The sequence below is a fragment of the Tamandua tetradactyla genome, chromosome 13 (genome assembly GCF_023851605.1).
Source record: "Tamandua tetradactyla isolate mTamTet1 chromosome 13, mTamTet1.pri, whole genome shotgun sequence".
Taxonomy (NCBI): domain Eukaryota; kingdom Metazoa; phylum Chordata; class Mammalia; order Pilosa; family Myrmecophagidae; genus Tamandua; species Tamandua tetradactyla.
In genome coordinates this window covers 49,070,383-49,095,872 of record NC_135339.1, presented here as the reverse complement: position 1 = coordinate 49,095,872, position 25,490 = coordinate 49,070,383, and the positions used below count along the sequence as shown (strand labels likewise).

General features: G+C 39.0%; 1 protein-coding gene across 3 annotated transcripts in view; it reads right to left on the bottom strand.

Annotated features, from left to right (window-relative positions):
- Nucleotides 1-1,001: 1,001 nt before the first annotated feature.
- The window catches only part of STAMBPL1 (STAM binding protein like 1), a 43,706-nt gene continuing 19,217 nt past the window's right edge, over nucleotides 1,002-25,490 (bottom strand). The window contains exons 1-10 of one of the 3 annotated variants that reach the window (XM_077125362.1): nucleotides 23,943-24,382; nucleotides 19,475-19,692; nucleotides 16,422-16,497; nucleotides 14,551-14,646; nucleotides 12,265-12,622; nucleotides 10,921-11,045; nucleotides 8,865-9,002; nucleotides 5,148-5,260; nucleotides 3,900-3,999; nucleotides 1,002-3,186 (exon numbers count right to left, since the gene is read on the bottom strand). In XM_077125362.1, coding sequence (XP_076981477.1) covers nucleotides 3,130-3,186; nucleotides 3,900-3,999; nucleotides 5,148-5,260; nucleotides 8,865-9,002; nucleotides 10,921-11,045; nucleotides 12,265-12,622; nucleotides 14,551-14,646; nucleotides 16,422-16,497; nucleotides 19,475-19,677 — 1,266 coding nt within the window. In that variant the 5' untranslated portion in view covers nucleotides 19,678-19,692; nucleotides 23,943-24,382 and the 3' untranslated portion in view covers nucleotides 1,002-3,129. The other 2 variants (XM_077125361.1, XM_077125360.1) reach the window with 2 other exon arrangements.

Genomic DNA, 25,490 nt, shown 5'->3' with positions numbered 1-25,490 from the left:
AGATATCACCTTGTCATTCAAGATGTAATGGAGAGGCTGGAGGGAACTGCCTGAAAATGTAGAGCTGAGTTCCAGTAGCCATGTTTCGTGATGATGAATGAATAATGATATAGCTTTCACAATGTGACTTTGTGATTGTGAAAACCTAGTGTCTGATGCTCCTTTTATCTACCTTGTCAAGAGATGAGTAGAACATATGGAATAAAAATAAATAATAGGGGGAACAAATGCTAAAATAAATTTAGTTTGAAATGCTAGTGATCAATGAAAGGGAGGGGTAAGGGGTATGGTATGTATAATCTTTTTTTTTCTGTTTTCGTTTATTTGTTTTTCTGTTGTCTTTTTCTTTTTCTGAATTGATGCAAATGTTCTAAGAAATGATCTTGATGATGAATATGCAGCTATGTGATGATGCCGTGAATTACTGATTATATATGTAGAACAGAATGATTATATGTTAAGAATGTTTGTGTTTCTTTCTTGTCATATTTGTTTTTAATTTAAAAATTAATTTAAAAAATTTAAAAAAAGATATCACCTTGTTAGTCAAGATGTAGTAGAGAGGCTGGAGGGAACAGCCTGAAAATGTAGAGCTGTGTTCCAGCAGCCATGTTTCTTGAAGATGATTGTATAATGATATAGCTTTCACAAAATATGACTGTGTGATTGTGAAAACCTTGTGTCTAATGCTCCTTTTATCTACTTTATCAACAGACGAGTAAAACATATAGAATAAAGATGAATAATAGGGGGAACAAATGTTAAAATAAATTGAGTAAAATGCTGGTGATCGGTGATGGGGAGGGGTGGGTGATATGGTATGTATGAATTTTTTTCTGTTTTATTTTTATTTCTTTTTCTGAATAGATGCAAATGTTCCAAGAAATGATCATGATGATGAGTATGCAACTATGTGATGATATTGTGAATTACTGATTATATATGTAGAATGGAATGATCAAAAATAACGAATGTTTGTGTTTGGTGTTTTTTGGTATTTAAAAAAAAAGAAAAAAATTAATAAAAAAAGAAAAGAAAAAGGGTCCTGATTATTCAGCAGATTCTGAGAGAGTTAGCCTGAACAAGAGCCGGAAAACAGTGAAGTGAGAGCGATTACCCAGGTAAGCCTGACACGTTAACCTAGGCAAGACGGCCATGGGCTGGCCCACATCCCTGAAACTGCCCAGCCTGTATGTTTCTTATATTCTGATTTTCATGCTGTCATAGTGTTGGCTTGTACGTGGCAGAACCAGAACTTCAACCCAGGTGCTCTCGCTCCAGAGCATGAGCTTTTAATCTCTCTGCTGTCCTGCTTCTATGCTCCATTTGTGTCCCATCTTCCTGATCTATATAGTAATAAGCCTACCTACATTAATATGAAATAGATTTGGGTGGTATAAATAGTTCCTAGAAAAGTTATGGTGACTCCTAGTTAATCCTTGTTGCCAATTTTTATTCTTCTCTTTCAGAATTGTTCTTGGGCTCTGGGTACAACTGTTTATTTGGGGTCCTTTGAAACCTGAGCAGATCAGCAAGCTTGTGTGGCTACCACACAGTTTTCTCCATTGCCTTTCCTGAGTTCAACACACTGGAACATCTACTTTGCCATAGTGAGCATTTGGATTTCCTGGAAACTTTCCTACATGTTTTAGTCACTAGCCCCTTTTAGAGTTACCCACTATAGGGTCACTGGAAACGTATTCCCAAAACAAAATTCCCTTACAGACAACTCTCAGACAATGTGTTCACTTTCCTCCAAAGTTCCTGTCAATTCAGCATTCATTTGTTTTTCCTTGCTGGTTAACATTCAAGTCCTCTACAAAGAAATTAAACAATCAGTAAGTTAAATCAATGACGTATCATGATTTGCTTTCAGATGAACGTAATGTCCAACAAATGACAGGCGTGTTGAAGCCCCCATTGCTATTTCATGTTGCATCACTGTCAGCTTGCTTAAGCCCCCAGAAAGAAGGTACCATACAATATAGGTACCTATATATATACGTATATCCATACTGTCCTTCTATCTGGAGAGGCTAGACTTGGAGCCTCAACAATATCACTTGCATTTGTTTCTCCTTATACTTATAGCTAAATTTTCTCCACCCTCAGGATTTTCCTACCTATTCAACTTGAAAACATGGCACATGCATCTGCCATTCCTCCTATTTAATCTGTATCTTCTGATCCAGGTAAAACTTTACTATACAGAGCCTTAGTTATTCCATAACATTGTATTTAAATTACCCTATTAAATTTCCAAATTACCTTTTCTTTCTTATTCCCTATGCATTAATTTATATATAGATATATTTAATCACAAGTACTCTTTTCAAATTATTTCTTTTACCTGCTATTTTTGGCTGAGGATTATCAGTCATTTCCTATGCCCTACCTGTTCTCCTTGCCATTCTTGCTGACTCTCATAGTAACAGACTTCATATCTTTATAGGCACTTTTTTTTAGCCCTCTCTCAAGCTCTTCTGCTTTCAGTCTCCTAAATTAAATTAATGAGTTGTCGCTTCCCAGGTCCCTTGGATACCTCATCCCTAAGTAGAAGCCGGTTTTTCTGGTATCCCATGCCATGATTCACTGCAAACATTTCTCAGTCTGGCACTTGAGGAAATGGAAAACAAGGAAGGGCTCTATCATTTTAGCCACATTTCTTCTCATATGCAGAAGCGACTCATCTTCTCCTACCACAGGGAAATGTTGCAGAAATTGATGACCTGCCTTGGAGATCACCTACTCAGAGTTTTCTGGTAGAAGTACCTATTACACGAATGGAAAAAAAATCAGTGAAACATCTAAAGCTCTGAAAATGTACACAGAGACCTTTATAAATATTGGACAGATCATTGTTTGCAGCACAATTTATTATCAGGCCGTGGTATTTGGGTACATTAATAGGTACTGATTTAACATCACTGGGACCTCCCTTGAGACAGAGCAACCCCCCAAAAAAGAAAACTTTAAAATATGCAAAAGCAATAAATATCAAACCTTCTGATCTAAAATGTATAAATATAAAATATCAGTCATCTCTGGAAACTTCTTAAGAAAATGCAGCAACGATGTTCACGGGTGTTTGGTACTGACAGCACTGATGGTGCTAATCTTGACAGCACATCACCTCAGATCCAGCACAGTTATTTTAATGTCTTTTACCAGCACATGTTTGCATATCTAGGAAAGAAAAAAATTAGTTTTACATCATGATGTTTAACAGATGACTCCATTTAGAGAGGGAGTATGAATTTCCTAACTTTAAAAATATTTCCAATCAGAACAAATAAAATCAGGTTTGCTCAGTGTCAACAACAAAATATTTATGGAGGTGGCAAAGTGATTCATTTAATTCTTTTAAATGAAGTCTAACTTCAAAATAACGCTTCTCTGATATTACTGCCACAGATCTGCCAAGCAAACAGTTCAAAGGAAGAGATGTATTCAAATAATGTTTTCTTTGGGGCTATAAAATTTAATCAGGAAGTATGATGGCTGTTTTCATTGAATTGCTCAGAAAATATCAATTTGGCCATATCAAGCAGAAACAGTTCATGAGACATTTAATATCATTTTCTTTATAATCATTTGCTTTATTGGACTGAAGAAAACTTTTAGTGTGCAGGTACACAAACGAAAAGGTAACTTTATAAGTAACCAACTCTGCAACAAAATACTGGAATTTCCTTATAAATTAAAAAAAAAGCGAGAAAAAAATCAGAAAGTAAGAAAGTACAAAGATTTATTCATTTTCTGAGATAAGAAAATGCCAAACTAAGCAATATGGTGTTTTATCCTGTATCATACTGCTACTATTTCTCTTCTTAGAATAATAATAATAAAAAGCTTGAAAAATAAATAGCTACATGAAATAACCAAAACCATCTACTCACACTGAACAGCCTGGGGTCCTTGGTGTGCGGGTGAAAGCCCTTCTTTTTACAAGCAGAAACCTCAAGCATGCCAGCACTGGTGAGCCTGAAGACGCCAGTGCTAAATTTCAGGGTGAAAGAAAGGTGTAAAAATTAATGATCATTTGGGCTTTCCAGATGCTTCATTGACTAGCACAAGCATACATGTTCCTCAAATGGATACAGAAAAAAAAAAAAAAAACCCACAAACTAGGCATTCCATAGTGTTTTTTTTAACCAATACTGCAACTGTTGGCCTAGAAGAGAGAAGCCCAGGAGGGAGCGCTGCTGTGTCCATGTGCCCACAGGGTGTAATGGGGAAAAGGCACCGAGCATGTGTGAGACCTGCAGAGGGCAGAACGAGGCCCCAGGCAGAAAATTACAGGTGGCATATATCCCCTCATTAGGAGGGAAATATCCTAATAATGCTAGTACTATTTATAACAACAGCAAACAATTATTGAATGCATGCTGTGGCACCAGCACTTTGCTTCAACTTATTTTTTTATTAGAGAAGTTGTGGGCTTACAGAACAATCATACATGAAACACAGGAGTCCCATTTACCACCCTATTATTAACACCTGGCACATTTTTATAGTTGAACTATTAACTACAGACTATGGCTTAACTGAGGGTGTAGTGCAGTTCCACGTATTTTTTTTTTTAATTTATTCTGGTAACATACATACAACTTAAAATTTCTGTAAACTTTTTATCATCTAATTTCATCCTCACATTGACTTGTGATGGACACGTGTTAGGGATGAAGAAACTGAGGGTCACAGTGGCCAGGTGTCCTGCTACCAAATGTGTCGCCTGAGGGTGGCCCTAAGGATCCTAATAAAAGTTTCTCTGACTCCCCTGCTCTACAATAATCACTGTTGCCCCAAACTAAGAAGGTTTCAGAGGTAATTAAACTGAGGCTGGATTTCTTACAAAAAAGTAAATAATATAATAGAACTAAGATCTTGAAAGGCAAACTGGCATAGCATTCCCTATAAATTTCATCCATTCCAAGGTCATGCTAACTAAAGAGAATCAATATTTCTACCACTGAAAAGACCTCAAAACACAAAAAAACAAAGATCAAGGGCTGCAGATAAGTGGAACCTAGCTCGCGTACATCTTTTACCCAAGGGCATCCCTACCTAACCAAGGCAGGGGCACACCTGAGCCCACCACCCCAGACAAAGCTTTTCCCTGGGCTCACCACGAGAGTTACACTTACTCCTTATGTTTTGGTGAACAAACAATAGCAACAGCCTCTGGCAACATGAGCTGATAGGAACAGTGAGTGTGTAGATCAACGCTGGATAAGAATGCAGTTTGAGTTGGATGTGTCTACAAAAAGAAAAGAATACTCTTATTAGGATAGTTGAGACTTAGTCAAGGACACAGCCCATTCTCAGAAAAAGCTTACTTGCTTTTTTTTTTAAACCATCATTATTCAAATAGAGACTTAAAAAAAATGCTTTATTAGCATAATCCTTCCCTTCGTGCATTCCTTTTATTTCCTTCTTTGGAATAACTGTGACTTTGAGAAAAGGCTCCTGAGAGTGTTAAGAGAAATGTACATTCTTACTAGGAATGAAAGTCATGGAAATTAATTTGCCAGAGGCAAGTTCAAGTAGCTTGCCCGTGGTCACACAGTTGGTAAGCAGCAGAGCTGCGAAAGGAAGCTTGGACAAAGTTGCTTATACACAAGGGCCATGGACATGAAAGGAAACTTCTATTCAAAAAATTTGTCCCTTGTTGTTATGTATCCTTTTGTGGATCACTATTCCCTATAAATAGAAAACGAAACTATCCAAGCTGTTGAAAGCAACTCGGGACTCATCTTGCACCAAAACTAAATACCTTGTGATAAGAAAGAAGAGGGAATTTTAAATAAAAAAAGGTGTCTTCACGGGTTTTGACCACATACAAACTTGCGTTTATGAGAGATTGGAAACCAGAGGTTCCTATTTGAATATGACAAAAATGCATGCACACATAAATTTAAAATTCACATCAAAGCCTAAATACCCATGGAAAAGGACCCTGACCATTGTAATCATAAAACAAAGGTCCTTGACATGACTCTCTGGGCGTGAATCCTGGCTCCATCACTCACTAGCTGTATGACATCGCGAAGGTTACTTCTCTTCCCGGTGCCTATTCCATCATTCATAAAATGGGGGTAATAATCATTTTCTTTTTGGGATGGTTATGAAGATCAAATGGGACAATCCTTGTAAAGTGCTTAGAACAGTGCCTGGCACATAGAAAGGAGTCAAAATTGTTAGCTGCCATTATGACTGCTGTGTCAGTGCTTCACAGCACATTTAACGCTGCCATTATTAAAGGACATAAGCTCCCAAAGAGAAAGAAACACTTTTGAACACAACTACGGTCTCTTGGAGAAATACCAGATTTTCAAACTCCTTTATACACTACATAATAGAATGAAGGTAAAATCAGCTGATTTCTATGTACAGAAAACTATATGTTATGCAAGGGAAAAATAACATGGCCTGTACACACTTAGATCAACTGAGGAATGAAAATTATCCTCATCTTTTAAGCCCAAATATCCTGTGAGGGTCTGAGTGGGAGAGTCTGACTCTGTCTACATGATTTAGTATAAATACCCTCCCTTTCGGGCCTTCCGTGTCTTAATGAGAAAGTAATAAGTGCTCAAGGGCATTAGAAGGCTGTGGAGGTAGCTAGTAACCTGTCCACTTAAAAAGACAAATCCCTAGGCCCGGTCAATTTATTTCCAATCACATGAGATTCTGAGCCCTTCTATTCCACCAAGAGGAATCATTTCTGCTCCAGTAACAGCCCTCCCAAGGGAAAACAGTGCTCCCACTCCTTCACTCCTTGGAAATAAAAATGAGAGGAAGATGATGATACAGGAGCAGCAGATTCCGTTTATTGTAAGTGAATAATGTACCAGACACTAAACTACTAACTTCGTATGAATTACGTCATTTAATTCTTGCAATGACCCAGTGACATAAGAACTATTATCATGCCTATTTTACAGAAGAGGAAAATTAGCTAAGCAGGAGAGTAAGTAACTTGCTGAAGGTCATACACTGAGTTGAGTTGAAAAGTCTACATTTAAATCCAGCTCTGCCTGATGCTAAGCCCTTCTTCCTAATGACTAAACCTGGAAAAAGTCAGCTCTGGAATTTCTTGCTTTGTTATGCTCAATAAAAAACATCACAAAAGGGCACTATAACCATTGAGGTTCAAAAATGTAACATTTTAGTGTTTTTCCTTAAACCACAACAATTTAATATGGTGAAATAAATTACACAAAAACAAAATCCTGGAATTTGAGAGTTATGCCAACTTCATTATTTAAATGAGTTAACCTCATTGTAGTATGTATTATATTACACAGAAGGTCATAAGGAAGAAAACTTTTCTTTCTAAATTGGGAAAATATTTTTGTAAGAATTAATGAAAACTGCTAGTTCAATATGAATTTGTAATTAAATGGACTGTCCTTTTCTCTTGGTTTGTGTTACAACTTCTTTGCTACAATTTGTTTTACTTTAAAATGTATTTTTGTTCAGAAAATCATGTTAAACTAAACAATTTCTGTGAAATCCAGAAATCTCTAAGGAAGAGTAAGCCACATTAGCAAAGACATCTGGAAAGTTGTGCAAACTCTTCAATCAAAAATTCTTGCATTTGAAAGGCAGTTATACTTTTCAAAGGACTTTCACACCTGGTACCTTGGTTATGCCTCACATAAACCCATGAGGGAGAGAAGGCATTCATTAACTCCACTTGATCACCGAGGGAGCCTGGAAACAAGGAGGCTAAAGGTCCTGACTGCGGTCACACAGTCATTTATAGGTGGAGCTGGGACTAGAGCTGCCTCCACACTCCTAAAGTACATAATACCAGTGCTTGGTGAGTGTGTATGCACATACACTCATGTGTGTGTGTGTGCGCGTGTGTCCTGCCCCACCCCATGTCTCTCTATAAAGTAAATAAAATAGGCAATGACCACCAATCACTCTTCAGGGGATTTTAGAGGTCTCCAGGATGGGCCCTAACTTGTCCCTACCCAGCCATGCAAGAATGAATGAAAAAATGTCCCCCAGGTGGATTAAACCAAAGACAGAAAAAGTAGAGTATCATCGACAAAAGTACTAGCCTCACTTTTCTGAGTGCCTAGAAGAATGTGCTGATCGTCACTTACATTATCTTATTTAATTCTCCCTCTCTTATGAAATCAGGTCCTATGACCCCCATTTTAGAGATGCTAAAGCTAATGCGCAGGCTGCTTAAATAACTTGTCAGCGTCCTTAAGGTGAATTCTTAGCAGAGCTGGGATTTGAACTCACATCTGTTTCACACATAAGCCCTATCATGCTCCTATGATGGCGGATGGACATTCGACCTAATGTCTTTGCCCCGTCCCCTCAGTCCTACTTGTGGCAGTTTATACAGTGAAACATGATATATACCCTTAGCCTGCAGGGCAGGGCAGGTGGAGCGTATGATCTCTATTCCATATATACAAATACCTATTTCAAGAGTTCTTGATTTTGAAATATTTTCAGGCATTTTCTTAAATTAATCTAATTTAGACTCACAGCAAAGGGAAAGAAAACACTAATAATTGTCTAGTTAATTGGTTAAGAAGCTGGCCTACACTGGACTGTCTAAATTAACCAAAACAAGCCACCTAATTTTCAAATGTTTCTCTCTCTCTTTTTTTTTTTAACCTGTGGATGGCAGAAAATGCCTCTGATACCCGTTTCCAAATCAGCTTTCACAGACATAGACACGTACAACACAGAAGAAAAGACTTTATTTTGATGATATTTATTGCACTTAACAAAATTACACAAAAGAAACTCTTGAAATTAAGCTAAATTTCCTCAAGGAGGAAGACGACACATAAAAGAAAAGAAATGGAAAACCAAAAGGTCAGACATACGTGGATCCATCCGAGAGTGAGGAGATCATGTTGATCTTGGACACTGAATAATTCCTCTACGTTCCCCATGTCGCAGTAGTCTGGTCCCGCAGACTGCTTTGGCACGATTACGTGGGTAATGGTAAATTCGTTATGTGTCTAAAGAACAATTAGCAAAAAGGATAACAAGTATCTGGCTGAAAAAACCCTGAACAGGAAATGCAATTCTTGCTACAAGACTAGAGAGGATTCCTATCACTTGTATCATTTTCTCCCACCCCCAAATCACAATTCAAAAACGAAGTCCCAAAGTTGAAAAATGAATTCTTTGCCAAAAGTTTGTGAGTTTGAAAGTATGGAACTCGAAATGCATTTTTTTGGGTAATAGAAGCATATCATAAAATATGAATTAGCATCCAAAGCTGATCCCTGGAAGTTTAGTTAATAAATAATGCCTACAATGGGAAAATTAGAACAAAACAACAGCAGGTTTATTTGGAGAGGGAGATACTAGCTACTTTTGTGGTGTCACTAAAGGATATTCGTAAGGGTTGTGGAGGTTGACAGTCTTTTGTGGTTGTTAATATTCTACTATTGAGGGATCTTACTGGGACCTTCCATAAATAAGGCAATGTTTTTGATTTGCAATTAGATAAAGAGAAAGGAAAAATAACTATCCCCCCAGATAAAAGATAAGAGTTGAAGAGAGAAGGGTTGTGGGCAGGTGGCTGGGTCACAGGTGTCTGAGCTGTGAGGAGCTGTCTTCCCACTGGCAGGCTGGCCCTTCATCGCATCCGTGTGCAGGCTCAGAGCCCTCCTGCAAGCGCACACTACTCCTTCAGTCTTGACCGCAACTCTTCCTTCCATCCCGCCCCTCCTTTCATGGTCAACTTTCATGTAATCTTCAGGTCTCAGTCCAAACACGGCTTCTCCGGGATGTCCTTCTAGACCCTTGCAGATGAGGTCCCCAGGATGCGCTGCACCTCCGTTGCAAGCACTCAAGCCCACCTGGACTCTCTCGGCCGTGTGCATCTTCACAGACAACACGCAGGCCTCGTGTGCCGGGGCTGTGACCGTGACAGGCTACTAAACTCCAGCACCTCACACCATGTCGTAGCAGGGCCTCAGTAAGTGCTTGTCTGATGAGTGAATGAATCAAACTAACTACAACACATGGTGTGGGGAGGAAACACCAACAGCACCCCCATCCCCTGAAGGGCAAGGGGAGGGGACGGCAGGAGGGGAGGGGACGGCAGGTCATTCTCCTGTGCTTGTCATCAGGGCTTCCTCCCTCGTGGAGGGAAAGTGTTGGAGAACAGTCGGAGAATGCCTATTTAATAAAACAAATTCAGCTAAACAAGAATTTCCAAGGTAAATGTGCATGACTGAAAATGTCCCTGGTTGCGGAAATATAAGCTGATATCCAAAAAAGACTATGAAGGGACACCTCCAAAAAACACTTTTCCTCTTTGTGAAAGGTAGAATATTAAATGCATCATCTCTTTTATTTCCCTTTGTTTTGAAATTGTCTTCATCACACATTCCTGATTAAAAAAAAAATCTTCCATACGTAAATATGACCTGTGCTAACAGATTTCAGTTTGCTGAAACTACTGCCTTAAACTAAAGAAAACCCTAGTTTTAATTCTACATGTATCTAAAAAAGGAAGGAAAAATGATATGCAGCACAGGTAAAAGCAGGGAGAAAATTAATTATGTGCATGCATGTGACACCAACAATCGCAATGGAAATGTGATTTAGCAAACTAGCTGGAGGTGGTAATCTGAGGATCTCTAATACACCTTTTTTTTTAATATACCTTTTTTTCTAAGCAAAGATATAACTTATGGTTTAATTCTTAAAACCAAAATTTTATAGTATCTCTAAAATTTTATGATCCACTTAATAATAATAATTCCATTAATAATATAAGTAGTTTTATAATATAAATCTGTGTAATATCAATTTCATAATCTTCACAACACTTAATATGAATTTATTCTGCTCTATTATATCACAATAAAGCACATATTATGAAAGTATCCTGTCCGGAGAGATGTAAAACAAGGGCCATACCAGTTTCCCACAGAGTATTCCACAGGTTTCTATTCCTCTTACTGTATTGGATTCTGCCAGCAGCAGAAATCTGTGGCAAAGATCTCTTGGTAAAACTACGCATCTCAGTCCTTCAACTGCTAAATCTAAGAAACAGAAAAAGGAAAAAAAAACACACAGATCTCACGCCCCATCCTTCAAAAACGTTATTAGCAAGCATTTGTGGCTAAATAGGAATTTCAAAAATGAAATTACTCTGTTCCTCACTTTCCCTAATTTGTTTTAAAACGTTTAAGGGTAAATATTGAATAGAAGGAAGGTAAAATTGCATTTTACATATAAAATTCTTTTATAAACAAGGAGGGAAAGTGCAAGCAGTTTTACATCTCTGTGCTCCAAATTAACTATTTACATGTATGTGTGTGTGTATATGTTTTCTCTAAGCACCAGTAAACTATACTATTAAATGCACAGGCTTTACAGAATGTCTCATATCCTATAAAACATAGCACAAATATTCTTCGTTATACTGTGATCATCTATTAGTAATCAGTAAGTAAAATCACAAAGTTTTCTGAATTAAATAGCAGCAGAGCAGTTTATAAAATGGTTGCCTATTTTAACTCTTTTAAAATGAATGGGAAGACAAACTCCATTTGACAGTATCAGCCAGGAAGAAATCCCTATTTGATTTTAGAAATTTGTCAGCAATGATCTAGCATTATACCAAGAAACACTCAATAATTGTTGGCAGAAACACATAATCCATCTGGAGATTAGGTATGTGCATGAGACACTCCTGAGCCAGAGATAATGCTAAATATACTGAGCATAGACATTTCATTGCTAAGCAAAGGTCTGCACCAACAGTTTCTCAACATTTTCTTTCCTCTCCAGTATGTGTTTACCTTTAAGTGGTATGTGATTCTTGGTTAAAATACATGTAAGAAAATGCTTGGCATTTTTTCATCTCTGTACAATGACAAAACACAGTCCTATTACAGAGTCTCTGCTTTAATATGTTTTAAAACATTTAAATCATGTTTCCTGAATTTTTTTTTAATTTTAATTTTTTTGGGGGGGTGGTGGTGGTTGCATGGTCTGGGAACTGAACCTGGGTCTCCCAACTGGAAGGCAAGCATTCTACCACTGAACCACCTGTGCACCCCATGTTTCCTGAATTTTAAGGATACATGTAGTAAAAACTAGAGAGTACTGAAAGATTAGCTCTGTCATTCACATCACAACACGTAGGGGTCCTACCACAATTAATAAGGAAAGGAGGAGAACCCTCCCAGATGGTACAGAAATGTGGTCTCATCAGAAGTGCCTCAATAAGTTGTAGGAGTGCAATTAGTCACTTACTCTGAACAGCACTTAGAGTAGCTGCTGGCTTTAAAGCCCTGTTTACGGGAGGAGAGTGGCTAGCGTAACTGGTGGCGTCGCTTTTATTAGGTTGATCTGCAAATACATTCAGCAGGGAGCTGTTCTGGTGTGTGGAAAAGCAGGACAAGGCGCTCCCATCGATCTGCTCGGAGAGTGCTGGGCCCTCCCGACTCCGCATCTGACCTCGCGCTAATTCTTGCTTCTTGAGTTGATCCTCAAAGAACAGAAACTGCTCCGACTCCAGCTGCTGCTGGCGCATCTGAGCAATCCGCCTCCTTTCCGCCTCTATCAATCTCTGATGCTCCAGTTTTTTGAGAATTTCAGCTTTATATTTATTCTAAAAAATGTGGTTGCCAGAATAAAAGATTAGTTTCCAAGGTAGGAACATCAAGCTGGAATTCGACACTTTGAATCCTCCAGCAGAGAGACACAGCTTGAGACAGTGATATGCCCATAGGGACACTCATGAAACAGAGGAAAAGATCCCTCATGGCAAAAGCCCCTTAATCTGATTAAGACAGCAGTTCTAAATCCACTCATATTTTACCAGAGACAAGCCATGACAGTCAAGTTCCCTTTGTCTCTCTGAGCTTCTAACTCTTGGAAAATCAAAGTCAGGGTTTTCTGGTCAGCTCGATCAGACCCATGGGACAAAGTGTCTCAGAAATGATTATATCAATCGAGACTGCACTGTATAATACAGTAAACGCTAGCCATGCATGGCTATTTATGCTTACATGAATTAAAACTAAATAAAATGAGAAAGTCAGTTTCTCAGCTGCACATTTTAAGTGCCCAATAACCACATGAGGCTAGTGGCTACCACATCAGACAGTGCCAAATCATCACAGATAATCCTTTAGAAAGTGCTCCCCTAACATTTTGCATTTGACCCTAGAACTCTTACTGTTGGAGCTTTATAGGGAAGGGGGGGTATCTGCACTGAATCCTTAAGAAATTTCTCAAAATGTAGTCCAAACATCTCCTACAAAATATTCAGGGATTATGTCAGAGAAAATAAATTTTTAAAAAGCTCCCAAAATAATTTTGATGGAAACTAAATTTGGGAGCCACTGTAAAGTGGGGGTGGGGGAGGGCAGGGGTCCCATGTACAGAGCATCAGCTGCACATGAATCACCCTGGGGTCTTGTTCCAGTCCCCAGATGACGTAGGTGCTACCTGTAGCTGAGGCTCACAGGCACCTCCACTCATCCTTCCAGGTGTAGATGCTGCCGCTCCTACCTCATAAGACATGTCCACATGCCCAGGATTTGGAATCCTACAATGGACTACGAAGTAACTGGCATCACTGGAGGCAGCGTGGCATAGTGTGGAACGTGGAACAGCAGCCAAGGATGAGTGCGAAGCTCAGGATTATATATCCCTTGCTTTGTCTTAGCCTCCAAGATAATTTTTATCTTCCATATTTCAAAAAATATCAATATTCACAGGTGAGGGAAACTTCTGATTTAAACATACCCTCTGCCACTTAGTTAAAACACACCTCACTCAAACCAAGCTTCTGGGCTATGCCCAGAGAAACTAGAAAAGCTTGTGACCATTGCTTGAGCTAATGAAATTGAATTGAAATGCCAGTCAGTGAAAGTGGCAAACTCCAAAGCAAATAAACCGAGAAACAAATGAACAAAAAGGCAAAACAAACTTTATAATAATACCATAACACTATGCGTTGAACATGAGTATCTCACAGGCTGGTCGATTTCTTCCTCCCGTGCCTTTCTGCCTCTTACACGTCATTATCATACTCTCTGTATTTAAGAATGATCTATAAATCACCACCCCTTGGTGGGACAATTAGAGATACCAATATGGATAGCTATTCTTTTATCCCAGTGGAATTGAAGAATCGAATACGCATTTACAAGGCCTACATAATTAGATCCATCAGAAACCATACACGCACTCTCTACCTCCTACTGCCTCTGTTCACCTGGGAAAAAGCAGCCACCTGGCTCAAGGTTACAACGGCAAGATTTGGACATAAAGTTCTATCTAAATCACCGTAGGAAATCTATTTTCTAATGCATCACTTTATCAGAGGTTGCTGGGGAAATAAAATGACCACACCTTTGGTGCAAGTGCTTAACCTGGATGTCAACACAAATTTTTTATTGGTTTTAAATCACTGCATCTTTATTTTTAATTTAAATGCAATGGCATTTGGAAAATTCAGCATACGAAAATGCAATTTAAAAATATTTGCACAGAAAACAATCATGAAATAAATGTACCAACTGAACTTACTTTGCTTTGCAAATATTCTTGGTATTCTACGTTATATTTCTTTATAAGGTCCTTTTTCAATTCATCTGTCCTTGGGAATGCAATCTCCTTCAGTTTCTTTTAAAAATATACACATACATATTGATTAGTGGGGATTTTCAGTGTATTCTTTCAGATCATCAGCTGAGAAAGAAAAACAGCTGGTATGTGTATTAGAAATCAAGTCACAAGTAACCAAAGATGATGGCAGGAAAATAAATCTCTCTTTTCTAGAACTCTAAGACATAACTTTTCTGTAGGGAAGGGGAAAAAATGATCCCTTTTGTAAAACCTAAATTATCTCCACTGGTGAGATAAGCATCCCCCATTTTCAGATAATGGGTTTATAATTGCACACTCCACAGCACATAAATCATAAAGCATTAGAATCCGAAGAATCATTTAAGAATATGGTAGAAAGGGTTTCCTAAACTTACCATGCTGTAAAAAGCAACTAGAGCCCTTTTGATAAAAATAGAGATTCCTGGGCCTAAACCTAGATCTACCGAATCAAGTTCTCTAGGGAAGGATTTCAATTAACTTCCCCCAATGAATCTAAATGGCAGGAAAATCTGGGAAACCCAATGTAGTCCAACCATTACCACCTCCCCTTTAAGAAAAAAGTAATCAAGTCTTAGAAGAATAAAAGGGTTGTTCTGTGTCGTACAACTAGCTAGTGACCCCCTTAGAACTGGAACTGAAGTCTCCTGACACTAGCCAGGACTCCCTCCAAAATTTCTGTTCTTCCTTTTTCATTCATTCATTTATCCACATTCAATAAGCATAAACAAGGGAAATGTATATGCTTTGGGAAATTTTTTTTTTCCCTACAAATACAAATAAGAATATCCCTAAACTATGGTGAATAAAAAGTAACCTTGGCAACCTGGGACATTTGATTTCCATGCAGAACTCTCTGAAGATAAACTAATAAAAACATTTAGGGGAAATACTGCGGAAGGGCCCACAATGAATGAAGCTTCATAAAGCATGTGCAGAATATTTTTTTTAATGTAAATCATCATTTGACAAAATCTGGGTTCTGCTGACAGGCAACCCAGGTTGAACACAACTGGAGATAAGCTTTATTCCATTATATGTAATGGAATACATATCATTAAATGACTCTATTATCTTCCAAGAGTCATTTAAAATTTCTTGCTGTGATTAACTTTGGATACAATGTTTTATCTTCCTTCATATAAGATCAGGTTAAACTTCTAAAATAAAAAAAGAGGAGAAATGTCTTTAAAATGTTTATTTTAAAAACTACATATTCTCATGCTAAAGATATTTGAACTATGTATATAGCAAATGCTATTGATAAATAAATACACTTCGACAACCTTCCTTTTCCTTGGGAATATTTCAGGCTACCTCCCAAACACTATATTACCTATTAGGGTAGTACTGTAAGAGGAGAACAATTAGAACTTTGTGGCTACCTGAAAAATCAACACGAAGCTTTGAACAGTCATTTGATTTAGGGCTGTATGAAACAATCAAAGCCAGCCAAAATGACTACCTCAGGCAAGTATGGGGAAATATTACCATTCTCTCGATCTCTGGGAGGGATTGTGAAATCATTGTTTCTTCACTATATAAGGTGATTGAGCACGTTCTTGACCTTTCGTCCCCCACCTCCACCCCCAGTTTCAGTTAGACACAGAGTGGTTCAGTAATGAGGATTCATTGTCTAAGAAGAAATTGAAACATCATGGCTAATGGAATGAATTTCTTGTGCGTAAACTCTCAAGAGGATGTTCTGGAGAAGGAAAGGAGGAAGGAGAGTGGACAGTAATGTATACTTGTGCAGCATTTGATTCCAAGAGGGAGAATCAATCCCACAATACCTTCATGATGTCCTGCTTTTCGGGGACTGCACATTGCTGGTAATCTCGATGACTGGGCAGCTTTTCTACAAACAAGCTGGAGAAAGAGAAAACACGCTTTAACAATGCATGACAGAAAAAAATCAATGATGGCTTCTAATGCGGGAACGAGCATCCTTTTCAAAAATGATGTGCTTCACAACTCATTATTCAACCTATACTCTTCCCATCTGCTTTTCACCAAAGGTTGACATGAGCATTAGTTTGGCATTATGGGGTAGTAAACTTCAGCAAGCTAAACACTGATGCTGGCAGGACTAAGAACAGGGCAACTCCCTAATAGCACTGTCCTTTCTCAGGTCCTGGGCTGTTCTCTTAACCTTACCCGAGTACCATCATATATATGTGTGCTGCCGGCCACCGAGAGGGTCACTTAAAAATATAAGAGTTTGGGAAGATCAGTGTGATCACCTCTCACTGCTGAAAACAGTCACTAATGGCTTAGCAGTGTCATCCTTGTATATATCAAGAACTCTAAACTGAAAACTCATAGCTAAGGGAAACGACCAGAACCTTTAGTAGATCAGAAGGTACTGATTGCCAATACTGGGAATTATTTATTTTTTCATCACTTTTATGAGGAACAAGGGACAGCAGTCGAAGGAAGTCCCTACGAAGAAACAGGCACATAAATTCCAGGTCGGCTGAAGATCCTGCTTCCACAAGGGCCAGGAAACCTGTCTCCCCATCCCCAGCTGCTGTACCCTTTCTCCCTGCCCACCTCCCATCCCTGTAGAAGAGTGTCCAATCATAAGTGCTCAACAAATATTTGTTAAGTGAAGGAATATCCTTCTCTGGTGGATAATGAAGGGTGTAAATGTTGTTTTTAATCAATTGAAATGTGCAATCATATAATTACTTGGTGTTCTGCTGTTTACAGATCACACATCCATCCATTATCCCAAAGGACAATGCAGACAGGAATCATACCATAACTCCCATTTCTCAAATGAGAAAGTTAAGGCTTAGACAAGCCTCATAGATTGTTAGCTGCCTGAGGCTTTATAGGTCGAAGAGACCTCGGAGAGCACCTCCTACAAGTCTTTCATTTGTAGAAGGGGGGCTGAGACCCGGGGAGGAAAACTGAACTATGGAGCAGAACACCGCTGATGACAGAAGAGAACTCAAACACTCAGACCACTCTGTAACGCAGAGTGTATAGTGCCCTTTTCCTTCGCCACACTAAGGATTCCATGACGTGTGCAAAACTCGAGCAGAAGGTCAAAAACAGATAATATCAACCGGTAACTTATAGTTCTGAAATGTAAAAATTTTGGAAAATTTCTACATTCAATGGCAATTGATAACTTCCAATTTCATATTTATAGCTTAACTTTCCGGAAACAAGTGCTTTTCCCAGGGAGGGTAAAGTTCAACCAGTCTCTAAATTTCCAAGAAGTCAATTACCGAGAATAAAATGCAAAACCGAATTTCCATGCCCACTGCTGTGAATTTCACCCTTGAGAGGATCATGGGACACAGTTTTTTAAACAGATTATATTTTCAGCTTCTCAAAAGTTCTCAGGTTAAGTTCCCAACTAAAGTAGTGGAATTAATCAGTACATAACCTTCCATTTTTTGAAAAAGGGAGGGTTCAGCTTAGAGTAAGTAATTACTGACAGCAGGAGATCCTCCTAATCAGTTAGATGGCAAACTGGCAAGGGAAACCCCGATCCTAGTTCTTTTAATTCTTAAACTAGGATATACTAAAAATGAAAAAATCTACCGAATGGAAATTATACTTTCACGCAGTAGTTTTAATGTAGCCACTTTCATTCAACATTTAGAAAAACTCTTGTATACCTAGTAGTCTTACAAATAAATTCTTTTTTAATAAAAATTACTAAGTACTACATGAAACTGACTCCTACATGCTATAATTAATCAGATCCTTTTGATGGCTCCCAGCTGGTCCCTCAGTCTCACCCCATCAGTTCAAATTTTAAAGATGGTGAGTACATGTTCCAGATGCTGCACGTGGAACCACGTATGGCTCCAGCTCTCAAAAAGCATCCATTCCTCCTAGAACGAGCTGGGGCTCAGCATCAAGGGATTGAGAAAACCTTCTAGACCAAAAGGGGGAAGAATGAAATGAGACAAAGTGTCTGAGAGATTCTAAACAGAGTCGAGAGGTTATCCTGGATGTTATTCTTATGCATTAAGTAGAGATCACCTTGTTATCCAAGATGTAGTGGAGAGGCTGGGGGTGACTGCCTGGGGGTGTGGAGCTGTGTTCCAGTGGCCCCGTTTCTTGGGGATGATTGTGTGGTGGTGTAGCTTTCACAGTGTGGCTGTGTGGTTGTGGGGGACTTGTATCGGATGCTCCGTTGTCTACCTTGTCAGCAGACGAGTGGAACATATGGAGTGAGGATGGATGGTAGGGGGAACAGCTGTTAAAGTGAATTTAGTTTGAGATGCTGGTGATCGGTGGTGGGGAGGGCTGGGATGTGGTGTGTATGAATTTTTTTTTTCTGTTTTCATTTTGTTTCTTTTTCTGGGTGGATGCAGGTGTTCTGGGAGATGGTCATGGTGATGAATGGACAGCTATGTGATGATGTGAATTGCTGATTGTGTGTGTAGAATGGAGTGATCAAGATGGGAATGTTTGCATTTGTTTGGTGTTTTTTGGTATTTAAAAAAATAAAATAAAATAAAACTTTACGAAAAAAAAGCACACATTCCTGTGGGACAAGAAAGGCATTAAACAAGAAAGGAAACTGGTGAAGAGGATTATAGAAAAGTACGGGAAGGGAACTGTGCAGGCTGGCCTATTGGGAGGTTCTCATTTTCCTGAGCCTCATCCCACTCCTTCCCATTCCTAAACCCTGGAGGTGGTATGGGGACTCCTTGAAGCACACTACTTGGTAACCTAAAAACCTGAACATTTACTGCTTTGGGAAGACTGTAAAGTGGTCTGAATGTCAAAAAGTTCCTGGCATGCAAACAACCACTTCAAAATGTCACACAAATACTTCTCCAATTCATTGCAAAGGCCTCCACAACACAAGACTTACGTGATAAATTTATTATAAAGAACAAAGGCGTTTTCCAAGTTTCCTTCTTCCAAATACACAGATGCCATCCGTTCCATTTCTACCCCAGATCTAAAATAGCGGCGGGGAGTGATATCTTCATTGATTGTAATATTACAACCAAGCTTGCTTAGGGCACGGACTCGCTCTTCTGGGCTTAAAGAGACATCTGTATGGTCGGGCATAGCAGCTAACTTTTTCTGTAAAGTGAAATTTGAATATCTGATTATAAGAATACAACTGAAATTATGGATTCATTTTCTGTATTAAATACCTGACACTAAGACCTACGGAAATATTTTCATAAGAGTTAATAATATAAAAATGAAGTTATTTTCATTGAACCCAGGGTCTAAACACAAAAAAAGACATATAATCTCAAAGGAGACAGGCAGACATGCATTTTTAACAGGGTAAGATCTCTTTTAGGTTACAGGGTACAATTATGTGGCAGTTCCTGGGTACACAAATGTTTTAGGTCATTTAAGGTAGAGTTTACATCCCCATGGATGTTTCCACGCTGCAGCCTGCCAGGTAGGGCTCATGACATTCCACTCTGAAGGGTCTCCAAGTGATAGCTCGGCTTCAATTCAGTCTAAGGATTCACTCTATTCCTAATGCACCTAAGTTTAATAGGAAGCTTTCTGGGTTCCCTGCATCTTCACTGTGTGCATAAAACCCTACCAATAAACCCTGGAGAAGAATTTTCAGGTATAAGGACACCTCTACCCTCCATATTTTTAACATAAAATGACACAGAGTGGATAGTGTTGATGGTAGCACAATACTGTAAATGTAATTGATGCCATTGCATTGTACACTTAAAAATTGTTAAAAAGGCAAATTTTATGCTATGTATAAATAACCACAATTTAAGAAAAAACATGTGATTAGCCATTAATGGGAAAACAAAAACAACTCTTAGACCTCCACATAACAGTAATTACTATTTTAATTAATAATTAAATTATCTTTAATTAGTCCCTGACAGAAAATGATTCAAAAGTTACTATGAAACAGTCAGCGATATTAATTAATAAAGTTATACTTTATTCATGTATACACAGTTAGAAAAGCAAAGTGTATACACACTCAGGAAAATTATTCAATTAGTCGATAAAAAGTCAGACCACCACCCTCCCCCTTTCTGTGTGGGACATGACTCCCAGGGGTGTGGAACTTCCTGGCAAAGTGGGACAAAGATCCTGGAATGAGCTGAGACTCAGCATCAAAGGACTGAGACAAACCCTAGAATGAGCTGAGAATTAACATCAAGAGACTGAGAGAACCTTCTCGACCAAAAGGGGGAAGAGTAAAATGAGACCAAGTGTCAATGGCTGAGAGATTCCAAACAGAGTCGAGAGGTTATCCTGGAGGTTATTCTTACGCATTACATAGGTATCACCTTGTTGTTCAAGATGTAGTGGAGAGGCTGGAGGGAATTGCCTGAAAATGTAGAGCTGTGTTCCAGTAGCCATGTTTCTTGATGATGATTGAACAATGATATAGCTTTCACAATGTGACTCTGTGAATGTGAAAACCTTGTGTCCAATGCTCCTTTTAGCTACTATATCAACAGAAGAGTAGAACATATGGAATAAAAATAAATAATAGGGGGAACAAATGTTAAAATAAATCCAGTTTGAAATAGTGGTAAATGAAAGCGAGGGGTAAGGGGTATGGTACGTATAGTTTTTTTTCTCTATTATCATTTTATTTCTTTTTCTGTTGTCTTTTTATTTCTTTTTCTAAATCGATGCAAATGTACTAAGAAATGATGAATATGCAACTATGCGATGATATTAAGAATTACTGATTATATATGTAGAATGGAATGATTTCTAAATGTTTTGTTTGTTAATTTTTTTAATTAATAAAAAAAGTCAGACCAGAGGTTGGCACATATTTCCCATAAAGGGCCAGATATTGAATAATTTTAGCCTCTGTGGGATATCGAGTCTGTGTTGCAACTATTGCGCATGGCCAATGTGAAAGCAGCCATAAACAGCATGCAAACAAATGAGCATGGCTGTGTTCCAAAAATATTTATGTACAAAAACAGGGATATGAATGTGGACACAGTTTACTGACACTTGCTTCAGACCAAGTGTCACTCAAAGCAGCAGCATCACCTGGAGTTTCTTAAAAATGCATCTAACAGATCCGACCTCAGATGTACAGAAGCAGAATGGCTGATGGTGGGACCTGGTTGGTATCTGTGCTGGAACTCGTGTTCCTGGAGGAATTTATGCAAGCCAAAGCTCGAGAAGCCCTACTCTAGACCATTCTTCCATCATTTGATCTCCAAGAATGGAGTTAGCCCAGAGCTAATTTAGCTTCCTGAGTCCTCCTTATTCAGGGAAGGGCAGAAAATACTATAGTGTAAGCAATTACTTGATTAAGGTCTGCAGAAGCTACCAAAAAAATCAACCTAGATATCATTTTAGTCGGGTCCTGAGTTACTGAACCATTCAGGGGTCAGATATAGTGACTTAGATATGTGGAATTTTCTCCAATATTGTCTGGTCTACTTTGGTGGTAATTTTATATCAGAATCTCAGAGACCAGAAATGATTCTCCTGAAGGCTTAATATATAGCCAGGATAACAATAAACTTGCATTGCAAAGGCCCCATTCAGTCAGAAACAGGCCAGGCCTCCTGCACCATCTTTTTCTTTTGACCTGGCCTGGAATGAAACAGGTGAGTCTTCCTATTTCTTCTCCCCAGAGCAGCTCACACAGCTGGCCTTCCTCACCCTGAAGGTCTCCAGCTATCCCACCTGTAACAGAGTGGGTAGCCAATTCATTTAGAGAAGAGATAAGAAGACCTTTATTCCAAGTGACCAGGAATAAAGGACACACTTGGCTCTAATCCCCACCTGGCGTTTTATGTCCATTTTCTACTGGTGCAGAATGCTGAGAGCAGAGGTGTGGCTGGCAGCGTCACCAACACACAGCCCTTCCGAAGCGACTTCATCTCCAATTAAAATGCACATTTTTCTGTCCACATGCTGTTCTGCCGCTGCTCTAATGCTCTGAAAGACTTTCCAATTTCAGAGATGCCGTGAGAGGCTTTCCCCCTTCAGGACAGGAATCTGAGTTTGTGAGTTCTGAGCCTCAGGTTTGGGTGCACAGGATCTTTTCCAACTGAAATATTTCAAATATCATAGCAGCATATCCATTTTTCCTTAATCAAACTCACTTAGAACTCATCAGACCTAAGGAAAATAGGGTTATCCAACCAGAGGTCAATGCTCCAGTGACATCAGAAAATGATTGAAAAAAATCTATGGAAATTAGGGCATATCCTAAAGCAGGCTTCCAACCTCCTGTATGTACAAAAGTAATTTGTCCAACTTTGATTACTATACAGCACACAATGAATTATAATGATCTGTTTACAAGATTTCCCATCCCTTATCTACTCCTTGAGGGAAAGGAATATCTTGTCTCTTCTCCAAGATGCAGTGTTTCCTCTACAAAACTGATGATAATCAATAAAGAACAAATAAATGAGAAGAAAAACTGCAGAAGAGAGGAAAGGAGCTATAAGATTATAATTAGATAATCTTTTAACTGACTACAAAAATAAGATTTATTTTCTTTTCCTGAATAGTTATCCTTCCCAAATTTAAAATTGGTTTCAGAGATAAACGAGGAGACAACTAAAGTTCTCATTAATCTATATATGTTTCATTGAATGTGAGCTTCTTGGATGAAAACAAATTTTCCAGAAAAAAAGCCTTAGAGCTCATTTTCACATTGACATGTACACTAAAATGTTAATTATTCCTACATAACTTCCTAGGACAACACACTAAACACTCCATAAGGATAATTCCTTCCTTTGCAGAGATGGAAATGGGGCAGTCTTTCTTTCGCTACAATGGATTACAACATGGGTTCAAAAAGTGGGAAAGTTTCTGCAATTTTCTTCTCCTCAAATACAGTCTCAAGCCAATGGAGATCCTGTGAAGGACTTTCTTGGATCAGAGAGATGGTGACCTATTTCAGAGCAGGAATGAGATCCTTGATTTCTTCATGTTCCGGTGCTAGATTTTGTGTGTGAGAGCAAATGGGTGGGTGAAGAGGGGAGCCTGAAGGAAAAGAAGCGTAATGAAAGCGTCCATTTATTGAGCCCCCATAATAGCCTGGGAACATTAGAAATATTGTTTTCAGTTGCCATAAGGCACAAGGTAGAAAAACAAGAGGTTATGTAATGTGCCTGTGTTCACCCTCAGAGACTGAACGGGGACACGGAACAAGCCCTTCTGATCCCAAGGCCCCCGTTCTTTCCTCCCTTTGCTTCTAATATGAGTGTTCAGTGTTAGACGGTAAGGGAGAAACGGAGAAGGGCAAGAGTTTCAAGTACGCAGATATCAACATTTACTACCAGGGACCTAAACCAATATCCAAGTGTTAAAGATAAAACTGTTTCCTCGGTCATTACCTCACAAGGTAAGCCTCCAATTTTATCTGTCGTGCAACTGAGGCACAGAGAGACTGGGGACCTCCTATGATGCCAGCGTTGAAGATCTCTTCTCCAGTGTTCTACCAAAGGTCGACACTCGTGGAATGTAGCCAGACAAATTAAAATTTCACGATTTTGTGGGAAAATAAGCCTTATCTTGAATTCTAATGAAGAGGGCTTTATTAATCACTTCCTCAGAGGAAACAACCACACAGATAGATGAAAAACCATAAATGCCAAACATCTTGAAGTAATTCTGACCCCTTGCGCATTTGGTATGTTTCTGTTCTTCTTTTTAGGCTTTTCAACCACACGGAAGTCAGTTGGTGCTACCCACCAGAGAATTCACAGTAAACGGCTGATCCATGTCGTCCCGTCTGCAAATGGATGTGTTCACTCTTTCTTCACGATCACTTCATCTGTTTCAAAGACAAAAAGCAGAACTAGGGTTAGAACGCAATCCTCAACATCAAGGCTATTTCTGCTTTAGAAGCATCTGGACAAACTAAATGAACTTATATATGAAAACCTTGGTTTGTAGAGAAACATTTGGAAATATTTTCCTGCCGATCTAAAAGTGCAGGCGGATATGGGTTCTCGAAGCAGACCTTAAAAAGTGGAAGTGGGAATGGAATTTGCATTTGACTAGCACCCAGTATAGATCAGCTGGGTGTTATCCTACTTGAAATGCTTGCCCAAGGTTTTATCAAGTACCTCTGTTCTCTCCAAAGGGAGAAAGACTGTATCACAATGGGTAAGAACAGGACTCTGAGCCTGATGGGCTGGGTTTAAACTCAGCCTTCCATGCACTAGCTATGGTAGGCAGAATCTGAGGTGCCTCCTGTGATTCCGGTTCCTTTGTACCATAGTTAAAGGTAATTCCCTCCCTTTGAGTGGGAGCAGGACCTGTAGCTTGTTTTTAAACCAGCAGACTATACCAAAGGTGATAGGATATCAGTCCCATTTTATGTCATATGGTAAAGATGAGAAGATTTTTCAGCTGTATTAAGGCTCCCAACCAGTTGACTTTAATCACAAGGAAAATTATCCTGGGTGGGCCAGTCTAATCAGGCGAACCCTTTAGAAGAGGGAGACACCTTCCCGCTGGCCTTGAAGAAGCAAGCTGCTGTGACTGCTACAGCTTCAAGGAAATGAATTCCGCCAACAACCATGCGAGTTTGGAAGAGGAGCCTGAGCCCCAGGTGAGATGACAGCCTGGCAGGCTAAGACTGTGAGGAGAGGACGCAGGTAAGCTGTCGCCGGACTCTGGACCCACCCAAAGGTATGTGGTTGTTTTAAGTCATTACACACGTGGTAACTTGTAATGCAGCCACAGAAATCTAATACGCTAGCTAGGAAACTGCAGGTGAGTTACACAACCTTTCCGAAAAATGGGGAAATGATGGTATCTATGTCATATTTATGGTGGTGCTAAGGATTAAATGAGTTATAAAGTGCTTCGAGTACTTCCTAGCACTCAGTCCATACTACATACGTATTATCTGTTATTAAAATCTTTATTTTGCA